General features: G+C 34.6%; 1 protein-coding gene across 1 annotated transcript; it reads right to left on the bottom strand.

Moving 5' to 3' along the window:
• Positions 1-18,532: 18,532 nt before the first annotated feature.
• LOC131065513 (F-box/kelch-repeat protein At3g24760) lies at positions 18,533-20,110 on the bottom strand. The gene has a single exon (XM_058000016.2). The coding sequence runs from the start codon at positions 19,949-19,951 to the stop codon at positions 18,782-18,784; it is 1,170 nt and encodes a 389-aa protein (XP_057855999.2). The 5' UTR covers positions 19,952-20,110; the 3' UTR covers positions 18,533-18,781.
• Positions 20,111-22,635: the final 2,525 nt, after the last annotated feature.

A 22,635-nucleotide genomic window follows, 5' to 3' on the forward strand; every position in this document is an offset into this window, starting at 1 on the left:
AAGGGACCTCCCATCTTTCATTATTGCCTTTATAGTGTTAGGGTTATATGTCTTTACAGTGGCCCTAATCAAATCAACATTTAAAAATATGTTGGGCACAACTAGCTTGCCAAGATTATAGGCCCATATGTTCCTCACATAAATTTTCTCATTTTCCTTACTAAAACACTTTAGGAATAACTAGTATCTAATTGGAGGAATAAATGGGTCTTTGCAACCATAGTTATCATCAATAAAGAGGTCATTGTGGGACTTAGTTCCATTGGAATTTTTATTGCTTTTGGAGGAATAGGGAAATTGCTGGAAAATGTCTTATTGATAGTCCCTCTCTCTTTTACCCTTACCCTTGTCATTCAATGGTTCAATCGTTGCACTAGGGTTTAAATTTAAAGGCGGGACTTCAAATTTATTAGTATATCTTTTCAATTATAAAACCCTAAACATTTACAAGATTTTTTAATTCACATTCCAATTTCAATAAAGAAACCCTAAATTTACCCTTGTAAATATGAACAAATGTCTATGAAATACTCATAACTAAAGAAGTTATTAATACTTTCTAGTTTGGTGCACTTAATTCATTTCAAAGTTGTAGAGGAAATGACAAAATGCAACTTGAAAACCCTTGAACATGATTATACTAGATATAAGAGAGATTTGAGAATGATAATTCACTATAATTTAATGAAACTACATATACAATCCTTCTTTTTAACTCAATAGGTTGATTTCCATTAATATACACAAGCAAGGAGTAAGGTGGTAGTCATTCTTGTTTTCAAATTAAAAACTTGTCCATGTTTGTAAGTTGAACATTTGATCCCTCTTTAATGCGTTCAAACATGCAAATGGATAGGCTGGAGCTGACTAGACAACTTTTAAAAAGTGGCCCACCACTTTGTGTGGATGTGTAGTATGAATGTGGTCACACCTTAATAATATGCACAATTGTACAATGAATCACAATTCATACATTATATACACAAGCTCCAAGTATACACTGAGTTAGACAATAGGCCCCACCATCTCATGAATCGTGCAGTTGCATGGATTTGAAACCAAGTGCATAAGGGCAATAAGAGAAAGCACACATCCAATCATTTATCATAGTTTCAACATGTAGGAGCCATGCATTCAGTGAGACATAAACTGGGGTCATGTTCATTGAATAGCCTTCAAAATACCTCTGCACAAGTTCAAACCAAGCCCACAAAGGGTTAAACATGCAAATATGTGACCAATTAAATCTCACCCTTTATCTATGTCAGTAAGTTGGCTCATCTCCTTGCAAATGCAGAGATATCAACATCCATGATATTTAGGAATACACACAAACACATGTTTAATCTAAGCCATTGATCCATTTCAAATTGCAAGGACTTTATTTTCTTGTATCAATGCCTTATGTAATGTGATATAAAAAATCGCACCTAGCATGATTCAACGCAACAAATGGGACCATCCTCCACGTTATCGAAGTTTGTGTACTACCACCTTTTTTCTTTAGTCCACTTGGATCACTTTGTCAGCTTCAAACTTAGATTTCACCAACTTTGTCGACCTGTCATCTCCAGGACTCTAGCATGGTGCGGAGATGTCCGCGTAGAGCGCTAGCATCCCACTAATCTAACAACCTGCAAGTGGCCATTTGAGCGTTACACCTATGCCTAGAAGGAAACTTAATGCCCCTGCATGCACCCACCGATTTTGGTTTCTCTTCTGGAGCCTATATCTCTCCTGTTTGAAGGCATTTTGAGGATCTTTTGGAAATTTTAATCACTACTTGAAGGTTGAAGCTTTCAACGATCTCCTTGGGTGATATTAACAGGTCTTTACAAGACCACCATTGTTGCACTCTCTCAAACAAACCCACAATGATGTCTTCACAAGCCTTGGAAGGGGAGTTCACTTATTCACCTTATTTCGATTTACGTATTTATACTTTTATCTTAATCTATTATCATCTTTCTATTATCTTTATCATTTATTTCTTCTTGGCTTTATCTAGGTTGTTCGTGGAGGTGGAAACACCAAAACAAGAGTCTAACTTAGACCAACTCCAAAACACAACCCCAACATTTTCTCTTCTTGTTTATGTGTAGGTTTATAGTGAGAGAAAAATTATCGTCTTGTAGGAGGCTCCAATCATGAACCAGTTGTGAGTTTCTGTCATTTTCCTTCACTTTGTCCCCTTATTTTGTATTATGTAATATCTTGTTTATTTTATTTTTCTGTGTTGCTTAATTAATAAATCTAGTCATTTTTGTGAATTTGTATATGGGCTTTGTACCTCGTCCATATAGGATGACAATGCATCGCGCTGGTGTCCCAGACCTACGCGCTCATCCTTGAGATAAAGGCTTTGCAGAGTTGTCTGGAAGTCTTGCTTTATAGTCTGTTAGTGAGCTTGTCATTTTCATCCCCTAGCTCACCCTTAGCGCCAGTATAAGTGAGGTACTGAAGGGTCAATTTTTTCTCTTGGGTTTATCATCCTTGAGGTAGCAAATTTCCTCCACTATATTTTGGTGAACCTGACGTGAAGCGAATTTTCTTTTTGCATCATTTAGATCATTGCATACATATAACTAAAACTTTTTTTTTTTTTTTTTCTAAAAGAACCCTTTACATCTTTGATTTAGCATTTGCATATAGTTCAGTTCATAGCATCTTCGCTTTAGCATTTGCATTCATTTCTTTATCTTTAGCAAGCCTTATCAGAAGATGAAACCCTTTATGTCCATGTAGTGTGGCCTTAGCATCACAAGGCTTGTCTATGCTCTTTATGACCCAAACTGCCACATGAGTTGTAGTTAGGAGGACATCTACTCAATTTTTCCCCCCTGATCGTTACAATCCTCCTCTTCTCGATGCGATGATAAAAAACCTTCAACTTTACTTAAGCGAATCTTTCCCCTCTCATACTCTCTAGATACATTTCATGGGGGGCTTGCCAGCTGCTAGTTCTCAGAATAACTCCCCAACAAACTCTTCATCACCTTCTCCTCATTTTGTTGATCATGATTCCGTTATCACTATTGACTTTGACTAGATTTAGTCTCTAGAGGAGAACCTGAGAGATTTCAAAGGGTTCCTTAATCAGGAGAATGGTCCTTCCTTAGGCTGGTAATGTAGTTAATACTCTAAGAGACATGCTCATCTCAGATAGGAAAGGTCTAGATATGCTGAGGGCATTATCTATGATTGTCAACAACCACGTGCCTTTGGCTGGTGCTTTCCCTCAAGATGGCCAGTCTGACACTTGTGGTTCTCAGTTGGGTGTTGACATACCTAGTTTGACAATACACATGGTTGACCCCGGGCCTACCATTCCTAGCATCAATGGCTCTAACACTCCCTTAGGGTAAATGGGTATGTCTAGTAGTACAACCTTTGCCTCTGTTGTAACTCATATCTCTATAGTTAGCACTATTACTACCTTTGTCGATGGAACTAGTCTCTTGGCGGTGCTGGTGGAGGTGGTGGAAATGGTTCTCTCGGATGTGCTAGTGGAGGTGGTGGCACCTCTGGCCCACCTCCACCTCCTTTGCATGCTAATCATGTCTTAAACACTATCTTATTGAACATGGGGCAGTTGCAGTTCCTCTGCTTCTGGTCAATCGCCTATGCCTGCATATTATAGAATGAATCCCTTTGACATCACTATCCTGAATAACATCCTTCCTCATGTGGCATAATCATTGAAGTTCGATAGTTTCAATGGTGATGGGGACCCTAATGTGCACATTGATTCCTTCATGACCATGTGTAGTGATTACAACCACTTGGACTTTGTGTTTCTTAAACAATTCTCACAGTCCCTTAAGGGAACTTCATTAGAATTGTATAGCTCCTTGCCAGACCATTCCATCTATACCTTTGATAAGCTCATGGATCTATTTCTTAGACAGTTTCAAACTAACATTGGCAGGAGGGTCACTATCACTGACCTTGTTCACTGTAAGAAGAAGCCCAACGAAAAGATCACATATTTTATCTCAAGGTATTAGTCAATCTCTACTAAGATCCTCTTTGCCCTGCCAGATAAAGATCTGCAGAGGATGTTCAATGACAATTTGTAGCTGGCATTGAGGGAGAAACTATCCCTTAATTGATACCAAAACTTTGCTAACATGTGTTCTGCACTCATAGTTCAGAGATTCTACTTCGAACCCTCATAGTGGTTATTTCGCAAGCACGTCCACAAAAGGGTCTAGAAAGAACAAGGTTGTCGCTAATGTTGTGGTTATCTTGCAGGGAACACAACATATTAGAGTCTTCACTAAGTTGAATGACTCCTATCTAAGCATAATGTAGTGATTAATAAAAGATAATCTAACTACCCTTCCCAAGGTTTGACAACTGCTCGATAACAGACCCTACCTACGTTGGTACTATGGATTGAAAATTTGTCACTCCCATTGTGTCCTGGCCATGACACTGAGCGATGTTATCATCTTCAGAATATCATCCAAGACCACATCGACAGTGAGGCGATTAAAGTTGATGCGTGGAAACATAAGTTGAAAAAGTTCATTGATAAGACTAACAAGGATTTGTAGATCTATACTGATTTGTTTCCCCTGCATTCGAAAATTTTCCTTTCTACATCATATCCTTCTTCAAATGATGGTCCATTTATGAATATGGTCAAGATCACTCCTATTTGTTCGCCTCCTAGCTTGAAAGGGAAGGTGTCTGATGTATCATTACCAGTTACCCCTCTGGATGCCCTGTACTGTGTAGAGATTGCTCCTTTGTACATCCATGTTAAGATAAACGGTCAAATTGTCATAGGTGTAATGGTTCACCCCTCATGTAGAGTCGATGTCATTATGAAGGAGACTCTATTCATGACATGTTAGCATAGGCCTACATATGATGAATGTCCAAAAACTCCAAGTATGCATGAGGGTTTTTCTATCTCTCCTTTGGGTAGCATCACCTTGATGGTCCTCGTGGGACCCAAGGCTATGTCTTCTACATTTGTGATCATCCCTAGATCGGATCTATTTCGGGTTAAACTGGGCATTACCTGGTTAATAGCTATGGATTCAGTCCCTTCATTGATTCATAAATGCCTTAAGTTTCCTCATGAGGGTTTGGTGCATGTCATCCAGGATACAGGATATCGACCCTTGGTAGCCCGTGGGGACTTTTCGCTAGATCATTTTTGGCTTGTACCAGTGGGACCCATGCTTCTCCATGGTGACTTGATGTATCATGCATATTATCAGTACAAAATGGGGGAGTTGGCCCCTAAATCTGTGATGTGCGGGCATCCCTGGTTCATGGCAATCTTGCATCAACCAAAAACATTTTCTTTTCAGTTTGTTTGTTGTTTTGTAATTTCAACATTTCTTTATGTGTTTATTTGCATTTTCTCACTGGATCTTGTGGAGATGGATTTTATTTATGTACATGTTCATCTTATCCTAAGTCTGTGGGAAATTTGGATATTTTTTTGACAAGGTATCACTTCTAGAATTTGAGACAATTTTCTGGCTTGGAGCATTGGAACTGCTTGGACCTATTTTCTATTGGTGAATCTTGCGGATCTTTTTTGTAGCTTACAAAGCTTCAATTCATTATTTCCAATGTTCCTTGGCATGTGGCCAACCTTCCCTTGGGTTCGCTCCTCATTCTATGGATTTTTCAAAAGGATCTCATTGGTGGAGGCCGACCTTGTTGTTTTACACGTTTCATCCTATTTTTCGACATTTGTTTCATCTTGGGCCGACGCAGATCATTCTAGATCACATAAATCAATGTAATTTTGCATATGCAAATTAATTATTGGAATATAGAAGAGGAATTATAAGGTTAGGAGCTCTGGAGTTGGCTCACATTCTTTTTTGAGCCTAGATATTGTAATTGAGCATTTATGTAATCTGACCTATGTGCTGAATCTTGTGAGCCCACATGTTACCGACAAATTATAATTGTTTTTTGCATTGCCTCCATCATGTCGTGTTGCTTCTATTGTGTTCACTCTTTCTGCATAGTCCATATTGTTCTCTTTTGAGGTCCCTCCTGTTGTGACTACACCAATTTGTTCAACCTAGTTATCTATTGCCTCTTCCTGCATCAACCTCTACTCCATCTATTCCTATGTTTGAGTGGGTAGTTCCCCATGCCCTCTCATTATAGGGGTCGAGGCTAAGCCCATTCCTCTGAATAGACCATCCTGTCCACCCAAGACTGCACAACCTTTGGCAGTGTCTTATGTTCCTGTGACTACGCCTAGTGCAGACAAGGGAAAGACACCCACACTGTCAAAGTCTACAACTCGCCCTCCCTTTGAGCACCCAATCATGGTTGATATCCCTTGGCCTTCTCTCTATGAGAAATGGAAGCATTCCTCTCATGTTGGTTCATCTTCGCTTGCTCCTTTTTCTCAGCTCGCCTCAACATCTTTTGTTCCTCCTACTGCTCCCCATGTGAAACGGAGTCGAGCACTAGTTGCTATCCTTGTTGTGCCTATCTCGGATTGACCTCTTGTTCCATCGATTGGGACTTCTCCTTCCCTTGACAATTTTTTGGAGGCCTCGCCTATGGAGCATAATACTCCTGAGTCCTTTCGGGCTTTTGTTGGTGGCCCTCATCTCCATCGCAATCAGTGTGCACATGAGCCTAAGCATTATTAACAGGCCATGGATCAAGACTGCGATGTTGTTATGCAATCTACTAGTGCCTCTACAACACATAGTCTTGTCGCATCAACTCCTATTTCTGCATCATCTTTGGTTTTGCTCCTAGATGCTTTGGGGCCTATTGATGAACCTCCCCTAAAGAAGGTGTAGGTTTTCATCACCCCTTCTTTGGAGCCATCCCTCATCACCTCTTTCCCGGACATACCTCTGTTGTCTCGACCTGCCGATATGTTGCATACAGAGGTGGTGTCCAGTGCAGCTCTGTTTGCTCCCCCTGTTTCGCATTCATCTCTACATCGGAGTTTTTTTAGGGTCCTTCAGCCTTCTACAGTTGACAAGTGACCTGTTCCTCTTGCTCATCCCAAATGCAAGTTTGAGCAGGGCCCTATCTCGGAGTTTCGATGGTGTAAATCCTCACAGGTATGATCCTCATCCTTTTCTCTACTTGCTTCAATGCCTATTTTTGTGTGCATGGTTGAGAAGGCTTTTCCTTCCCCTGAGTTTGTCACTGCCCCTCTTCCGGAGGCCAACAATCCTATTCACGTTTCATCTTCTCCAAGTGAGTCACTTACTTTCTCTATAGAGGCTTGCATGTTTGACTCCTTAGTGGACATCCCAACATTATCCATGATATTTTCACGATCGTTGACCCTTACCTCTTCTGAGATTGTGGACACAAATGTTGTTGTTGCTTTGTCCCTCGCCCTCACTGCTAGTGAGGCACCTGGTACTGCTCTTGTCGTTGTCCCACTTCTATATCATCCTCCTTCTCCCTATGATATCGATTGGGAGGATGATGATCTCCTAAGGGATGACCTCTAGAATATTTATCTTTTATCTCCATCTTTTCGTGTGTGTGCATGATTGTGTTCCCTTGTGCTTGCTTTATATGTTTTTTCCTTCCTGGAGGACCCAGGTCACTCCATAGATACTTGGATACAAGAGGTTGACTGCCTTTATCTGTTGTTCTCCCCCAAAGGTCCATCATCAAGTATAGCCCATCATTCACCCTCAAAATCAAAGAAAACCACAAAAAAACCTCTAATAGAAGGGTAAAGCTCTATTTTACCCTCTACCAAAGGAGACCAAACCTCCTAAAACTAGAGATACAAATTAGGAAGAGAAGGCCAAAAATGAAAAAAATCAACAGATTAAGAAATGCTTTGCAAAATATTCCTCCCAGTTCAATATTTCTTTTCCAAGAGGAATCAAGGGAGCAACAACCACATAGGGTACTGACCTAATAGAACCCTTCATTTTTCTAGAAGCAACAAACTTAGGCCCATAAGCAATAGGAAATATTTTCCTAAGTAGACATGCATAAGAATCACATTGACTAAAGCCAAAGAACCTAGGGAGAACATCAACATCCAAATTTGTAGGAGAGGAAGAGGGGACAAAACCCACAACGACAGGTTGAGGATCCTCCATAAAAGGAGCCCCATCTACAACCACTGCAAGGCTAGCATTAGGCCTAGAGAAATCCCCAAGAGATGAAAGATCCACTACCAAATCAAGATGAGGCAAATTAGAAACAAAAGGCAATGTCCTAGTGAGGGATGAGAAAGCAAAATTTAACAAATGTATCAAGTGAGAAGGAGCAGGAGACATCTCTGGGAGACTTGTCTAATCAAAAGTCAATGCAAATTTAAAGGTAAGTGATTATTTCTTTATAGTGTTATAGTATTATTTATCTCCTTTTCATTCTTGCTTCATTCTTATAGATGATATTGAGTAAGGAGATATCTAGGGCTTAGGGAAATACTGATCCATATTTTATGTTTCTCTCTTAAACAAAACGATATTATTTTGTAAATTTTATTTATGAAAGATGTCGAAAAAGAACAAGACTCTTAAAAGTAGTGAAGAGAGGTCATCAAAATGTAAAACCATAGTATCACAATTTGATAGTGTTTGGTGTCCATCAAATGGAACTACAACACCAACACTCAAGCACCAATTATTAATGAATAAGGAAATATCTCAAAAGAATTTGTTGAGAAGAGCTGAAATTGACTTAGATGTTCCATGGATTACCTAGGGTGGTGTGAATGAGTTAATTGAATGAATGAAAATTCCACAAACCTTGCTACACAAAAGGGGAAAAAAGAAAATATCTGTTAGCCAACACTTCTGCCTTAGTTACCAACAGAAATTGAATTAAGGTGTACGTTTCAATTTGCTATTAATTTAGATTCTTCTTGACCTCATGTATAACTGCATACATTTACATCAAAATAATGAGTATTTCAAAAATGTTAGGGTGGAGTCTACGCAGCGAGTGCACGTTTGTCTTTATGTCCACTTTTCACTTGCTTTGTTTTGGATATCTCTCTAAAAAGGTCAATCAACTCCTTTTATGTCTTTGTATTATATTTATTCATCCCTTACCATGATGTGACCACTTTCATAATGGAAAAAATAAAAAAACTATAGATCATAAGTTAAGATTTATTCACTGGTCCAAAGCTTGGATGTTTTGCATTAGACATTCTTCCTTTCTATCCTTCCTTTGTGCTTGGTAATCTATTATAAAGTTCTCAATCTTGACAAAATTGTATATCTTTTCTTTGCCCAAAGTAAATATTTAATAACCATTTTTAGAGATCATTGTAAATATTTAATAACCATTTTTAGAGATCATTGGGATGATACTGATAACCATTTTTTAATTTTATGAGTTTTTAATTTTATGAGTATTATTTCTTCTATTGATCATTGTATTGGTTGTGTGATTGGGCTATTCAATAGAATTAACTAATTTTCACTACATCATATTTCCTTATCATAATATCCAAATCCCAATCCTTTGTTTATTAGGATTTGGATATGTACATTAGTAATAAATCTCTTAGGTAGTTCAATAACCATAAGAAGAGATTAATGAAAATAAAATTATAAAAGTAAGATACCTTCCCTTTGGGTGCAAAGTCTAAAGCATACAAATAATGTAATAGCTTTGAGAAATAATAATTAAATTTATTTTGTTTGGATATTTGAATGTTTATTTTAGTGTATGGTTAAAATGAATATCTATTAAAAAAATAGTACCTTAGTAATTAACGACTCAAATTTGATTAATGGGCTACCTTTTATCCTTAAATTGGCTATAACCAACCTTAGTCTCTGTCATCTCACTTGGCTATAACCTACCAAGAACCATTCGGTATGGAAACACACTTGAAGTTGATTGATTGTCTTGCGATCCACCTGTGGGCCACGAGATCGAACCCCAGACCTCGTTTTTTCTTGGCTCTGAAAAGAAATAGCCAGGGTTTGCATTTGTGAATGGAATGCCAGATCTGTCTACGAATGGGACTAGTTGCGATGAAATAACGCCATTGCTTGCAGACGAGAGCCGCTCTGGGAAGATCTGAGATAGGAAGGAAGCCCACAATTATCTCTATCACATCATCTGGCATCGATTCTTCGCCATTCTCCCCTGCTGCCATTATTCGTCATGGATTCTTCAACATTTTCCTCAAATAGCTTCCATAGTTGCGATGAAATTGCCACATATAATTTTGAGAGGGTTGAAATTAGTTTGCTCACTATTAGATCCTCTAGCTAATTATTTTTATAAGAGTGAAATACCTAACCCCTTTCATCACTTTAGTTATATAGCCAAATTTTTACAATGAGTCACTTTCATAATCAACTAAGTTAGTATGCAACTCACCTATGTTCAAAAGTAAATTATTATCCATGTTTCTTAGATAATGGAATTAATTTTTTACTTTTACACTAGAATGTTATCAATATGTTTATGATATTTTGTATTTCATTAAAATTATTATAATATTAATTTTGACTAAGATTTAGATAAATGATTGGAAATTTATAATATTTTAAGGATTGATTGTAGTTTATTTGTTTTTGGTTTGATAAAAAGTTGATTGGTTAATACATTATGGTAGATTATTTAAACTTGAAATATAGATATGGATCAAATTCTTAAATAAATAGAAGACTCACATTTCACAAACTGGTTTATATTAAGTGACTCAATTTTAGACTAGTAATCAATCCAGTTCACATGACCTTATCTTCGATTGTCCCAAACTCAATATTCTATATTCGCTTTAGATATATTTTCTAATATGGTTGTGTTGATAAGTATGATGAAGCTTAATTTGAGAGGAGAGGATAAATGATAGGATTGTTTCAATAATAATTGAACCCTTCAAGAAGAGAGCACAATGTTACAAACACACAAAGAATGTAAATTTAATCGATTAATGAACTAGTACAAAGTTTGAGTGTAGTTCAATGTATTTTTTTGAGTGCACTTGAATCACTTAGTCTTTTGACTGGTCATTTCAATTTCATTTGGTTGATCCAATGAGCTAAGAAATCATGTCTTTGAATACATATCTACAATTTAATTTTTAGCACACAAGTCAACTAATGAGAAAATCACTAATTTTTTAAAAGTTCAACATTAGAGAGAGAAATTTGAATTTTGAATGAAACACTTGGAATGGGTCATGTTACATGGCCTATGAAAAATTAGGCCAAGCTACTTGACCTACTCCCTAGTGAAAAAATCGAATGTAGATTGTGCAGAGTTTGAGTGATCTATGGCATTCATATGTAAAAGTCATTTTGTGTGTCATATAGGTTGAATTAGGGACGATGTTTATTTATGGCATGTGTACAAAGTGGTAGAAATAGATGCATAAAGTACATGGTATGAATTTGTATTCCTTACATATTCCCCCACTTTGATTTGTGTGCAAAATCTATATGAATCATTCATGCAAAGGGCTAATGCAAGCTAATATGCAAGAAAATAAAAATAAAGTAGTAAATTTACACCTAAACCACATATATAGTTGTAATTGGGGTGATAATTTGAAGCACATCGAGATACCATATAATCATGGTTTAAATAAGCAATGTCAAACTCTGTTGGACAAGGCCAACATGGGGAATGCTAAAAATACTTGCATGAACTTCTCTACTATAATGAATATTCTTGTAAACTATGGTCATCTCTTTCTCTTATACTTTGAACTATGAAACCTTAAAAAAACCTCATTTACAACTATTTCACATAAAGTAATTAATTTGTTATATTAGATCCCTACAACTTTAGGTGAATCCATTTACAAATTGAAACTAGGATGGACTAAATGGATACAAGTGTGAATCTTGAAACAATAGGATATGTATCTTATGAATAAATCCCTTAGGTAGTTCAAAAATCATAAGAAGAGACTGAAGAAAATTAAACCATGAAAAGTAAAATACTTTCCCTTCGAATGCCTAGAATGTCTAAAGCACACAAAATAATGTAATACCTTTGAGATATATAATAAGTAAATTTATTTTGTTTGAATATTTTTTATTGAAGAATGTTTATTTTAGTGTATGGTTAAAATGAATATGTATTAAAAAAATGAGCATCCTAGTAATTAATGACTGATTTTTGAGTAATGGGCTACCTTGTATTCTTAACCTCTTTGATAACTTGACAATAGGTAAGTATATGCACAATATGAACCAATGTAATTTATAGAACCATGCAAGAAAGGAAGTAAGAGAATGAACATGAGCCGATCTAAATAGTAATAAATTGTAACCAAGCTGTAATCCATAACAAACATGTTGATTAAGTGGTAGGTTAATTACTTTGGATAAAATATTAAATAAGGTAAAACAACCCAAAGATTAGTTAAATATATATATTCATCTATTTTTTTTTTCAAAAATAAAACAATATGAAACTCAAAAATATCTGTAGCATCATAAATTGTCATTGATCTAATTTACACCTCATGTTTGTGATTCCACTTTAGCATGTCCTATCCTCGTCCCCTCTCTAGATCTAGTTTGACCCCGTTCTCTAGTAATTTACCTAGGGAATCCTATATAAAGACATCCTATTTATTCATTTTAGATATAAGGCTCCATCTATTATCTAGCTAAAGTATTTGTGCATCTGTGAAGCTTTCATCATCAAGCATTTTCATCATTCAAGCATTGTGGAGATAAATTATATCAATCTTTTGCAAGCATGTGTGTGTGATTAGGGTTTTCATGTTCATGTGTTTGACATGCCATTACATACAACATTTTCATGATTACATTCAAAGAGTATTGCATCATCATCAATAATTGTGAATCTGAGGTATATCTATCCAGTATTTATTTTAGTATTTATATTATTTCATTCAAGGTTAATTCTTAAGCCTAGGTTTAACTTAGGCAAACCCCTATCCCCAACATCTTTTCATTTCTTTCTATGTGTAAGAAAAGGTGTAGAGCTATACTTGGGAGGATCAATAGAGTTCATAGAGATGAATAGGTTAAGCTTTCGACAATGAAAATTTTGGAGGACCATGGTGAATTGAAACTACTTGGTCCCAAAAAATTAGGTCAAACTTCTAAGAACAGATTCTAGACCTCTTATTTTGCCCAGATCCATGTCAGCGGCTTCATGAGACATTTGTAGCTTACTTTTTTGTCAAATCACTTCAATAATCACCTAGTTTTCCCTTATTTCAATCAATCCAATTCAACCCCTAAGAAAGAGGAAGTCAAACCCCAACCCAGGTGAATCTAATCAGAATTCTCAACCCTTCCTTAGCGAGATTGAGGCTAGATCTATTAGGTTCACCCCTCTTTCCTAATGTTTTGCTCAATTTTGGATTGCTTGTGGTGAAACCCTATTTTCCACCAAATTTTAGCAATTAGAACTTTGTTAAAGGGTTCTATTTGTGGCAAGGTGTGCGCCCTTGGTCTCCTTGTGTTATGCAATGCAACACTCAGGTTTGTGACATGGCTTAACCACCTCCTATAGATTATATAAGTGTAGTGGTTGTATCGGGCATTAACAGGCTGGTCTTTTGGTGCAATTGTAACCACACTTGTAACAAACGATATCAGAGCTTGGTCACAAGTTAAAACCTACTCACTTGCACTAGGGGGGATTGTTGCAAGGTGTGCGCCCTTGGTCTCCTTGTGTTGTGTAGTGCAGCACTCCGGTTTGTGACATGGCTTAACCACATCCTATGGATTCTATAAGTCTAGTGGTTGTATCGAGCATTAAGAGGTCAATATTTTGGTGCAACAACAACCATGTACTTGTAACAAGATTCTCCTTCAACTCAAACCTCTTGTGGGTTTTAGTTTTCAAATGGTTTTTCCTTGTTTATTGTTGGCCGCTGGTAATATGATTTTTAAATTTTGTGTTTGGTGGTTTTGACCATGAAATCACCACCATAAATTCCATGGGGACACTCACTAATTATTTAGAGGGATCATTATTAATTAAAAAATTTGACAAGCATCCCATTGTAGTTTCACCATAATAATTCACCTTGAAAAAATATATCTTTTTGTGACTAAACTTATGTATTCTTATTTTTAGGTAGAATTTCACCTCTTTATATAATGAGTTATCCTTAAAAGGACAAGAGGAAATATCTATATTAGTACTTACATTATGCACTTTTATTCCATCTAGGCTTTCTTTTGTCATAAACCTTGTTAGTTGAACTTATTTTGGCGATTATACCAATAATGATGAGAAATGTTTGGGTTTCACCAATTAAGATAACAAAACCACTAATCTTACGTAAGGTGTCATTATATTAAAAGAGGGGGTATATCCAATAGATCTACCCACAATTCAATTGGGAAAAGGGCTGAGAATACTGATTAGATTTACCAATTTCTTGTTTCTCCCTTTTGAGTTGAAATTTGGATTTTAATTGTAGGGTTTGGGATGAAGTAATGGATAATTGAGATGAAATAGTAATAATTGAATTCTATAGGTATCAAATAGAGCCACCTATTTTCTAGGACCAAGAAAGTGGGTCCCCCTATTCCTTTAACTCTGAGGCAAACAAGTAGGACCTGTTCCAAATCAAGGAGATGCACTAGATTCACTGTCAAAAGCTCAAGCAAAAATTTTGGGATGGGGAAGCTGTGTTGCCCTGGTCCTCCACTTTTTGTTCTATCAAAATTTGAACCTATTCTTTCATCATAAACTCTATCAAAATATCTTATTATAGTTATTGAGTCAATTCCCCGCACAAAGAAAGAGAGGAAAAAGGTTGGGGATTAGGGGTCTGCCTCAGGTCAAACCCCAGTTTAGGAATTGACCTTGAATTGAATAATGTAAATACTAAAGTAAATGTTAAAGATATACCTTAAAATCTACAATGGTTAATGAGAAGATTGATGATGCAATTCTCTTTGGATATGATTATGAATGTTGAATTTAATAGGATTACAAACACATGAATATGAGAGATCTAAATGTAACTTTTCTCCATAATGCTCAAGAAGAGTGAAATGTTGTCTTGAATTCTTGAAAATTCTTGATAATGAATGTTTGACAAATGCACAAATGATGGGGTATTATAGTGGATAGCAAAATAAATTGATATGATGTCTTTATGTAGGGTTCCCTAGGGAATTTTATCAATTAGGCCAACCTCCAATGACCACATTGAGGCACAAGGACCAAAATCCATCAGGGAGGGGAAGTGTTAACTCATATTTATAATGGGTCGTAATTAAGGGGACTAGGGTGCCATAGTGCCCTGGTCCAAATGAGGGTGCCACAATGCCCCTTTTCTCTAAAAATTGGACAAACAACCAATAAATACGAGGGACACAACCATGGGATGGAATCCACCTAGCCATGTAAATAAGCGACATCAGATCCAGAATAAAATGGGGCCAAAATGGGCCTAGGGGGAATGGAGATAGGACATACTAAGGTAGGAGCACAAATATGAGGTGTGAATTGTACTAGTTATAATTTACAATGCTACAATACCTTACATTCGTACCATACTTTGATCTTATTAATTCACCTAGCATTTTTAGAGAGGTCTCTTATTGTGTATCTACAACACAAAACAATGAAGACTATAAACATATCTACTATGGAATTATTTTTGCCATTTTTTGTTTTTCTTTTTTAAACTCTATTTCCTTTCTCTTCTTGTAATTAAGAGGAGGGTATATTATTATGGTAGGTTTTTGTTGTTACATCTTTCTCATCTTTGAGAATTTTTTTAGAAAAAATATCATTGAAGCTTGAAATTTTGTGTAGCTTTAAACCATAGGGTAGATATATCTCCTTTTTATCTCAAACATCATGGTGGAAAATTCAAAAAAATTGGTTTTTCTAAATACCATTTATATCACTATTAATCGTATCCACTATGATGATTGAAATGGTATTATTTTATTTTTCATATAATTGTTTAGAATTGTTCCAGTTTTATTTTCTTCATCCCGCTATTATTTGGATCTAGATATTCTTAATACATAATTTTTATGTTATTTATTCATTATTTTTATCCTTTTTTTTCAATTTTTGTTATACTATGCAATGTTTCAAGCTCGTACTCCAAGTAATTATGACTCCTTATTCAATTGTTTATTGCAATGTGTGTTTTTAAGCTCTAGTCAAATGGTGGATGGATGCCTATTTTTGATGTATGTTTTCTTTTATTCTTTTGGCGGTTTACTTTCTATATTTTAATTTTATCACTTTCACTCTATATTTTATCCTCTCTAGTTAGATTTCTTATAGAATAGGCTAGAACTTTACCCTCAACCCAACAATTCGATTACATGTAAATTATTGGCCTAAGGATATTTTCATTATACATGAAGTGCATTTCTTACTCAAAACTAAGAACATTTAAAAATTTCTTCAAAATACTCTTGGTATTGGATTCATTATTGACTTTATTTATTATAAAATATTATATTTTATCTAGTGTAAAATTGATTCAATTGTTATTATTTTCCTATTAAAGATATAGGTTGATTATTAGATTCTTATTCTTTTCTTACACTTGAATGGCTTGAGTATGGATACACTTTTTAAATATCTTTGGGACTTTCTCCATTGAATATCTAGATGTACAATTTATTCATGTCTTTTCTAAGAATACTTATATGAAATCATCTACTATGATGACTATTTTTCTTAACTATGATCATCTCTTTCTCTTATACTTTGAACTATGAAACCTAAAAAGACTTCAACTACTACAATTTCGCATAAATTAATTATTTATTATATTGGATCCCTAATAATTTAGGTGAATCCATATATAAATTGAAACTAGGATGGACTAAAAAGATGTGAATCTTGAAACAATAGGATATGTATTTTAGGAATAAATCCCTTAAGTAGTTCAATAACCATAAGAAGAGAATAATGAATATAAAGCCATGAAAAGTAAGATACTTTCCCTTGGGATGCCTAGAATGTCTAAAGCATAAAAAAATGTAATACCTTTGACAAAGGATAAATAAATTTACTTTGTTTGAACATTTTTTTATTTATGAATTTATATTTTAATATATGGTTAAAATGAATATGTATTAAAAAAAATTGAGTATTCTAGTAATTAATGATTTCAAGTAACATGCTACATTGTATCCATTACCTCTTTGATAATTTGACAATAGATTAGTGTATACACAATATGAACTAGTGAAATTTTAGAGAATCGTGCAAGAAAGGAACAAAATGAACATGGGCCAATATAAATAGTAATAAATTGTAATCAAGTCATAATCCTTAACAAACATGTCAATGAAGTAAAGTGATAAGTTAATTACTTTAGATAAAATATTAAATAGGGTAAAAGAACCCAAAGATTAGTTAAATATATAATCATTTAAAGGAAAATTTTATAAAAAATCAACAATATGATATTCTTAAATAATATGTATCACATCCTTAATTCAAAAATAAAAAATAGAATAAGTGTGATAATATAGATTAAATAATTGTGTAGAGAACTTTGGATGATGCAAGATTGTTACGGATATCAATCACTTGATTTCTAGAAAGTTCATTTTATTAGAATCCATTTTAATTCTTACAATACATATAATAAGTTGGAGAGTATTAAGAATAATTACTAAATGTCTTGCAAGTTTTATATCTAATTATAAATTGAGTATTTTATAATCTTATAAAATAATTTCCCTACTTAAAATAGAACACTTCATTTTGAAGGAAATTGGAGTTTCCATAATTGGCACTATAATTTATGTTTTCTTGGTCATATTACAATTGTATGAATGCATTAAGTAGGGTCCTACTAGGTAAACTATGACTAGGATCTTCAACCACCTCGAGAGGCATACAAGTTTATGTTTAAGTTTGAATTTGAAATATATAAAAAAAATTCTTAAATATATGAATGCTAGGTGGAAGTCAACAAATTTGGATAGCTTTGTATTTGAAGATCCAAATAATAAAAATATATATTTATTTCTAAGAAATTATTAATTAATCATCTAGAAACTTGAATTCAATATATATTTCATAGTTTGTAAAAATATTTTTTTATAATCAAATTATTTTGTATTGTATAAATCTTAAAAATATATTATTTATATATATTAGAAGAAAGGGTCCTATAGTGGAACAAATTTCTATAGTGAGTATAAAGTGGTATAGAAATGATCAAAATGGATATTTTGGTGGAGCAATTAAATAGTCATAAAACATTTATAGCTGCTTGATTTGATTGTGTGACTATATATACTATCTTAAATAGTCACAAAGTCACACAATCAAATTCAGAAGTAGCTATAGATACTATTATACAATGTGGAAATCTGATGATTTTAGTCATAAAATATTCAATTTTATTCTCAAAAAGTATTCTTTAGATTTAAATAAACAGCCAATTATGTGATGTCACATAGGCATACCAATAAAGCATTTTTGGACTAACTTGTATACCTCAACAAAAAGCATGCTGATGTGACATCATTTCAAATCTGATTTTATAACCATACAAAACTGAAAATGATTTGAATGCCCACATAAAATTTTGAAAGAGGTGCTGCACTCTAAAACTTTATACATTGAATGAAACTTGAAGTATCTAAAACCATAAAATATTAAAAGAAACTATTGAATCCTCTTCCCAATTACAGTATTAATTGTACAAACATATATATATTGGAATTTACAGAACGATTGTTGACGTTCATGTCTTACACAGAATCGGCAGAAATTTGAAACTTCATCTATAATTTGGAAATAAAAGAAAAGAAAAATCCAACTAGAACACACAAACTTTAGAGATGGAAAAATCTCCAAAGAATTGTTTCGTTTAGCGGCTCTCTTCTTAAATAACCGGCGATGTCTCCTCAAGCGTAACAGAACAACACACAAATAATACCCCCTCTCGCCAATCCATGCACAAACCGCCATCATTATCTGCCAACATCTCCCAAACCCCTGTGCTGAAATCAAATAAACAAACGCGCCTTTTGTTCACGTACCTCGATTTGCTGAATACATAAACCAGATCCCCCTCGCCCCTGCATTCGATGTGCTCTGCATATGATGATGATGAGTATTCCTCTTCCTCTTCCTCTTCCTCGCTCGTTTCTCTGCCTGCAATCAATTTCAGCATTTCATCCGGCATTCGTAATTCCGTGCCCTCTTTACACTCCATCTTATTCTCCTCCACAATATACATCCGGAAGCTCAGATCTCCATTTTCCCTAATTAAACCCGCTAAAACCAATCCAATCCTGCACGCTAAACAGAAATATTTAACACATTGAGAAGAAGAAGACGACGCCAACGGTCTCACACTCATTACCTTTCCCCAGCGCTTGCTCTGCAACTCATAACAACAGAAATCTCCCTTCCATTTTTCCAATACATAAATTTTGCCACTAAAGACGGCCGAAGAAAGCCAGGTGGACGAAGCTTTTTGTCCGAATTCCCCTGGCAATGGATCGCACATTTCCCACTCCCCTGATTTCAGGTCAAGCATTTCCACGCTCAACGGATTTTCTTCGAACTCATGAACTCCCCCAATCATAATCAATTTTCCTCGATCGTGACAGATAAGCGGATTCTGTCGCCACACCTGCATAGCTGCAGCACTCTCTCGCCATTTCCGCGGATTTAAGAAACTGTTCATGAATTTTAGTCGGTCGCCTGAAATGGAAAATATAAATCCATCGCCTTCCATAATGATTACATCTTGTTCGTCAGGATTTAGGCTGAACGGCGGTAGACGAATCCACCTGCGGGCTCCGGGATCGAACCCTAGACATCGTCTTTTCTTGGCTCCCACAAGAAATAACCAGGGTTTGCATTTGTGAAGAGAATGGGAAAGCTCTCTACAAATAGGACTGGATGCGATGAAAGAATGCCATTGCTTGCAGACGAGAGCCGCTCTGGGAAGATCTGAGATGGAAAGGAAGGCTACAATCATCTCCATCACATCATCTGGCAATGATTGTGAGATCGATCCTTCGCCATTCGTCTCTGCTGCCATTATTCGTCATGGATTCTTCAACATTTTCCTCACAAAGTTTCCATTAACAATAAATTGTCCTAAATATTCCTCATACAATTTCTATTAACAACGGCTCTTCTTACAAAACGACCTCCAAATACAGAGCATTCCACCAATAATGGATAATTTCAACCATACTCCGAGTTCATATCAGACAATATGCATGTGATGTAAAGCTATAATAAAGCTGAATGGCTGAGGTAAAGACACGTGGAGAATAACAAGCTGGTACCAACCGACCAGAAGTTGGTGGAATTAGGCAGCCGCAGGGGTGACTTGATCTTTTCTAACTTTTGTGGAAAGAAAAGGCACAAGAAAAAGGTTGTTTGGGCCCCACTAAGTTCCTAACAACCAAGGAATGGCCCTCTTGAATTCTAGTTTTAGAAATTTAATATAATTGAAAAGAGAAAATAAAATGTTGGTTGAAATGTTATTTTCGGTATTTCCATTTAATAACAGTTTATCTATTTGTTAATTTAATGTTCGTTATTTTTAATAATATAGTATTAATAGTTGTGATTTTAAGGTTGGTAGTATTATATTCATAATTAAATGAAATGTATTCTTAAGATCTAAAAAGCAACCAATCATGTCATGTCTCATTAATGTCTTAGTGCACAACTAGTGTCTCTTGTCTTGTGACTTTTTCGGACACATCAACAAAAAAAACATGTTGACGTGGCATCATATTTGATGATGTGGCCTTGAAACTTTAGTTATAAGCAAGGGATTTGCAAACTAAATTATTGTAAAAAAAATGAGAGTGATTTAAAATTGCTATATAAGATTTTGAGAAGCACAAAGTTAGTTTGCTCAACTATTAGATCCTCTCCCCTATTATTTTTGTAAGAAGAGTGAAATACTTCATAGCTCTCACATCACTTTATTTATGTAGACAATTTTCTTTCAATAATACCTTTCCATGGTCAATTAAATTAGTGGGCATCTCACCTATGTTCAAAAGTCGTTTATTATCCATGTTTCTTGCAATTTTATGGTATTAAAATTTTTACACTAGAATGTTATGGATATCTTTATGATATTTTATATTTAATTAAAATTTTAAAAAATATATTAAGTTTGACTAAGATTTAGATAAATAATTGAAAATTATAGAATCTTAAAGAATGATTTAGATGTGATTTATTTGGTTTTGGTTTGTGTAGCATCGCAAATTGTACTCTTTTAATAAATTATTCTAATTTCACACTCTCCCCTACGTTTATTTTAATTTTCCTATTCCTCTATGCATTATCGAACCTTTTATTGCATTAAATTAATATTTAATTCAATATTATGAGTCTTATTTTACTTTATTACATCAACACTTTATTATTTGCACCCTTATTTTAAGTGTGTCATTTATCTTATTTCATTTTAATCTTATATGCATCATATGTCATTTTAAAGTTCAATGCACTTTTCCTTACACTTAATATTGACATTTTTCATATAATTTATATTTATGGTATCATGGCACTATTATTTGGTGACCCTAAAGATTCAACCTTATTCTGTCAAGTCAACAAGTACTAGGTAATGTTGACTGATGCTTTTTGGCTTAAATTTTGGCAGGATAATATGACGACATTGTAATTTCCAGGTTGATTTCAAAGCATTTAGGCTTTCGTAACCTTGGCTTAATTTATATTATGATGCTTGTGCCTAATTCCTATCTCACAACAATAATTTCCTAAACAATAAAAAAATGATACTGCTAGCTCAAAATGACATTGTTTGTTTGATTATGTGGTGTCGTAGATGACATAAATTTCTAACACAAATTTGTAGAAGATTGAATTTTGAACTATTATATCAACTTTGAGTTGACCCACATAAAGTTGGTGGAATAGGTTGGCCCCTCTTCACATGGAAGAGGATTCCACACAATATTTGTTCAATCATTTTATTATCTGAAAGTGAAATTCTATTGGTGAAGGTAGGTTAAGCACTCCTTGAATGGTGACACCAGTTTAAAATTCAAATCGACCTTGGTAAGTATACTTATAAGATATATGAGTTCTAAAAATAGTTTTTAAAAAACAATAATCAAGGTTTGGTCATTTCAATTAGTTTTGTCCTTTTATATGTAAGGTAGGTATGTTGTTCATTTTGATAGAGGTATCATTATAGTTTAAACATTTCATGATATAGTGTTATTATATTTCTACGATTTTTTTATTGTAAAATAAACATTCTCCATTTTTCACTCATCCTTAAGTATTGTTCAATTGCTAGTCTTGTATGTAAAATGATGCAATGTATTCTTTAATTAGGTCTTGAATATCTTTGAACCTTCCCCTTAATTTTTTCTCTATATATAGGGTTCTTAAGTATGTGTCTAGGTGAGATTAAACTCTTTTACATAGTTTGTTTTATTTTGATCAGTTTGTTTTGTCCATTTGATAGTCTTGAATTTTTATTATTCCATCATCTTGATGTCTTGTGTCAAGTTAATATCCTTAGGATACTCACTACTCACCTAATGCCATATGCCATAGTTTGTGCACACATATTAGGGGTCTTTTAAATTAATCTAAAATAGTGGTATACCGCACATATATTAGGGGACTATGGGATATATTAATGTTATTTCATATCTAAACATTGTAGGGTCATAGTAGGGTTAGATTTTTAAGGTGTTATCACAATACCATTTAGTT

This window comes from Cryptomeria japonica, chromosome 4, assembly GCF_030272615.1.
Source record: "Cryptomeria japonica chromosome 4, Sugi_1.0, whole genome shotgun sequence".
Lineage (NCBI taxonomy): Eukaryota > Viridiplantae > Streptophyta > Pinopsida > Cupressales > Cupressaceae > Cryptomeria > Cryptomeria japonica.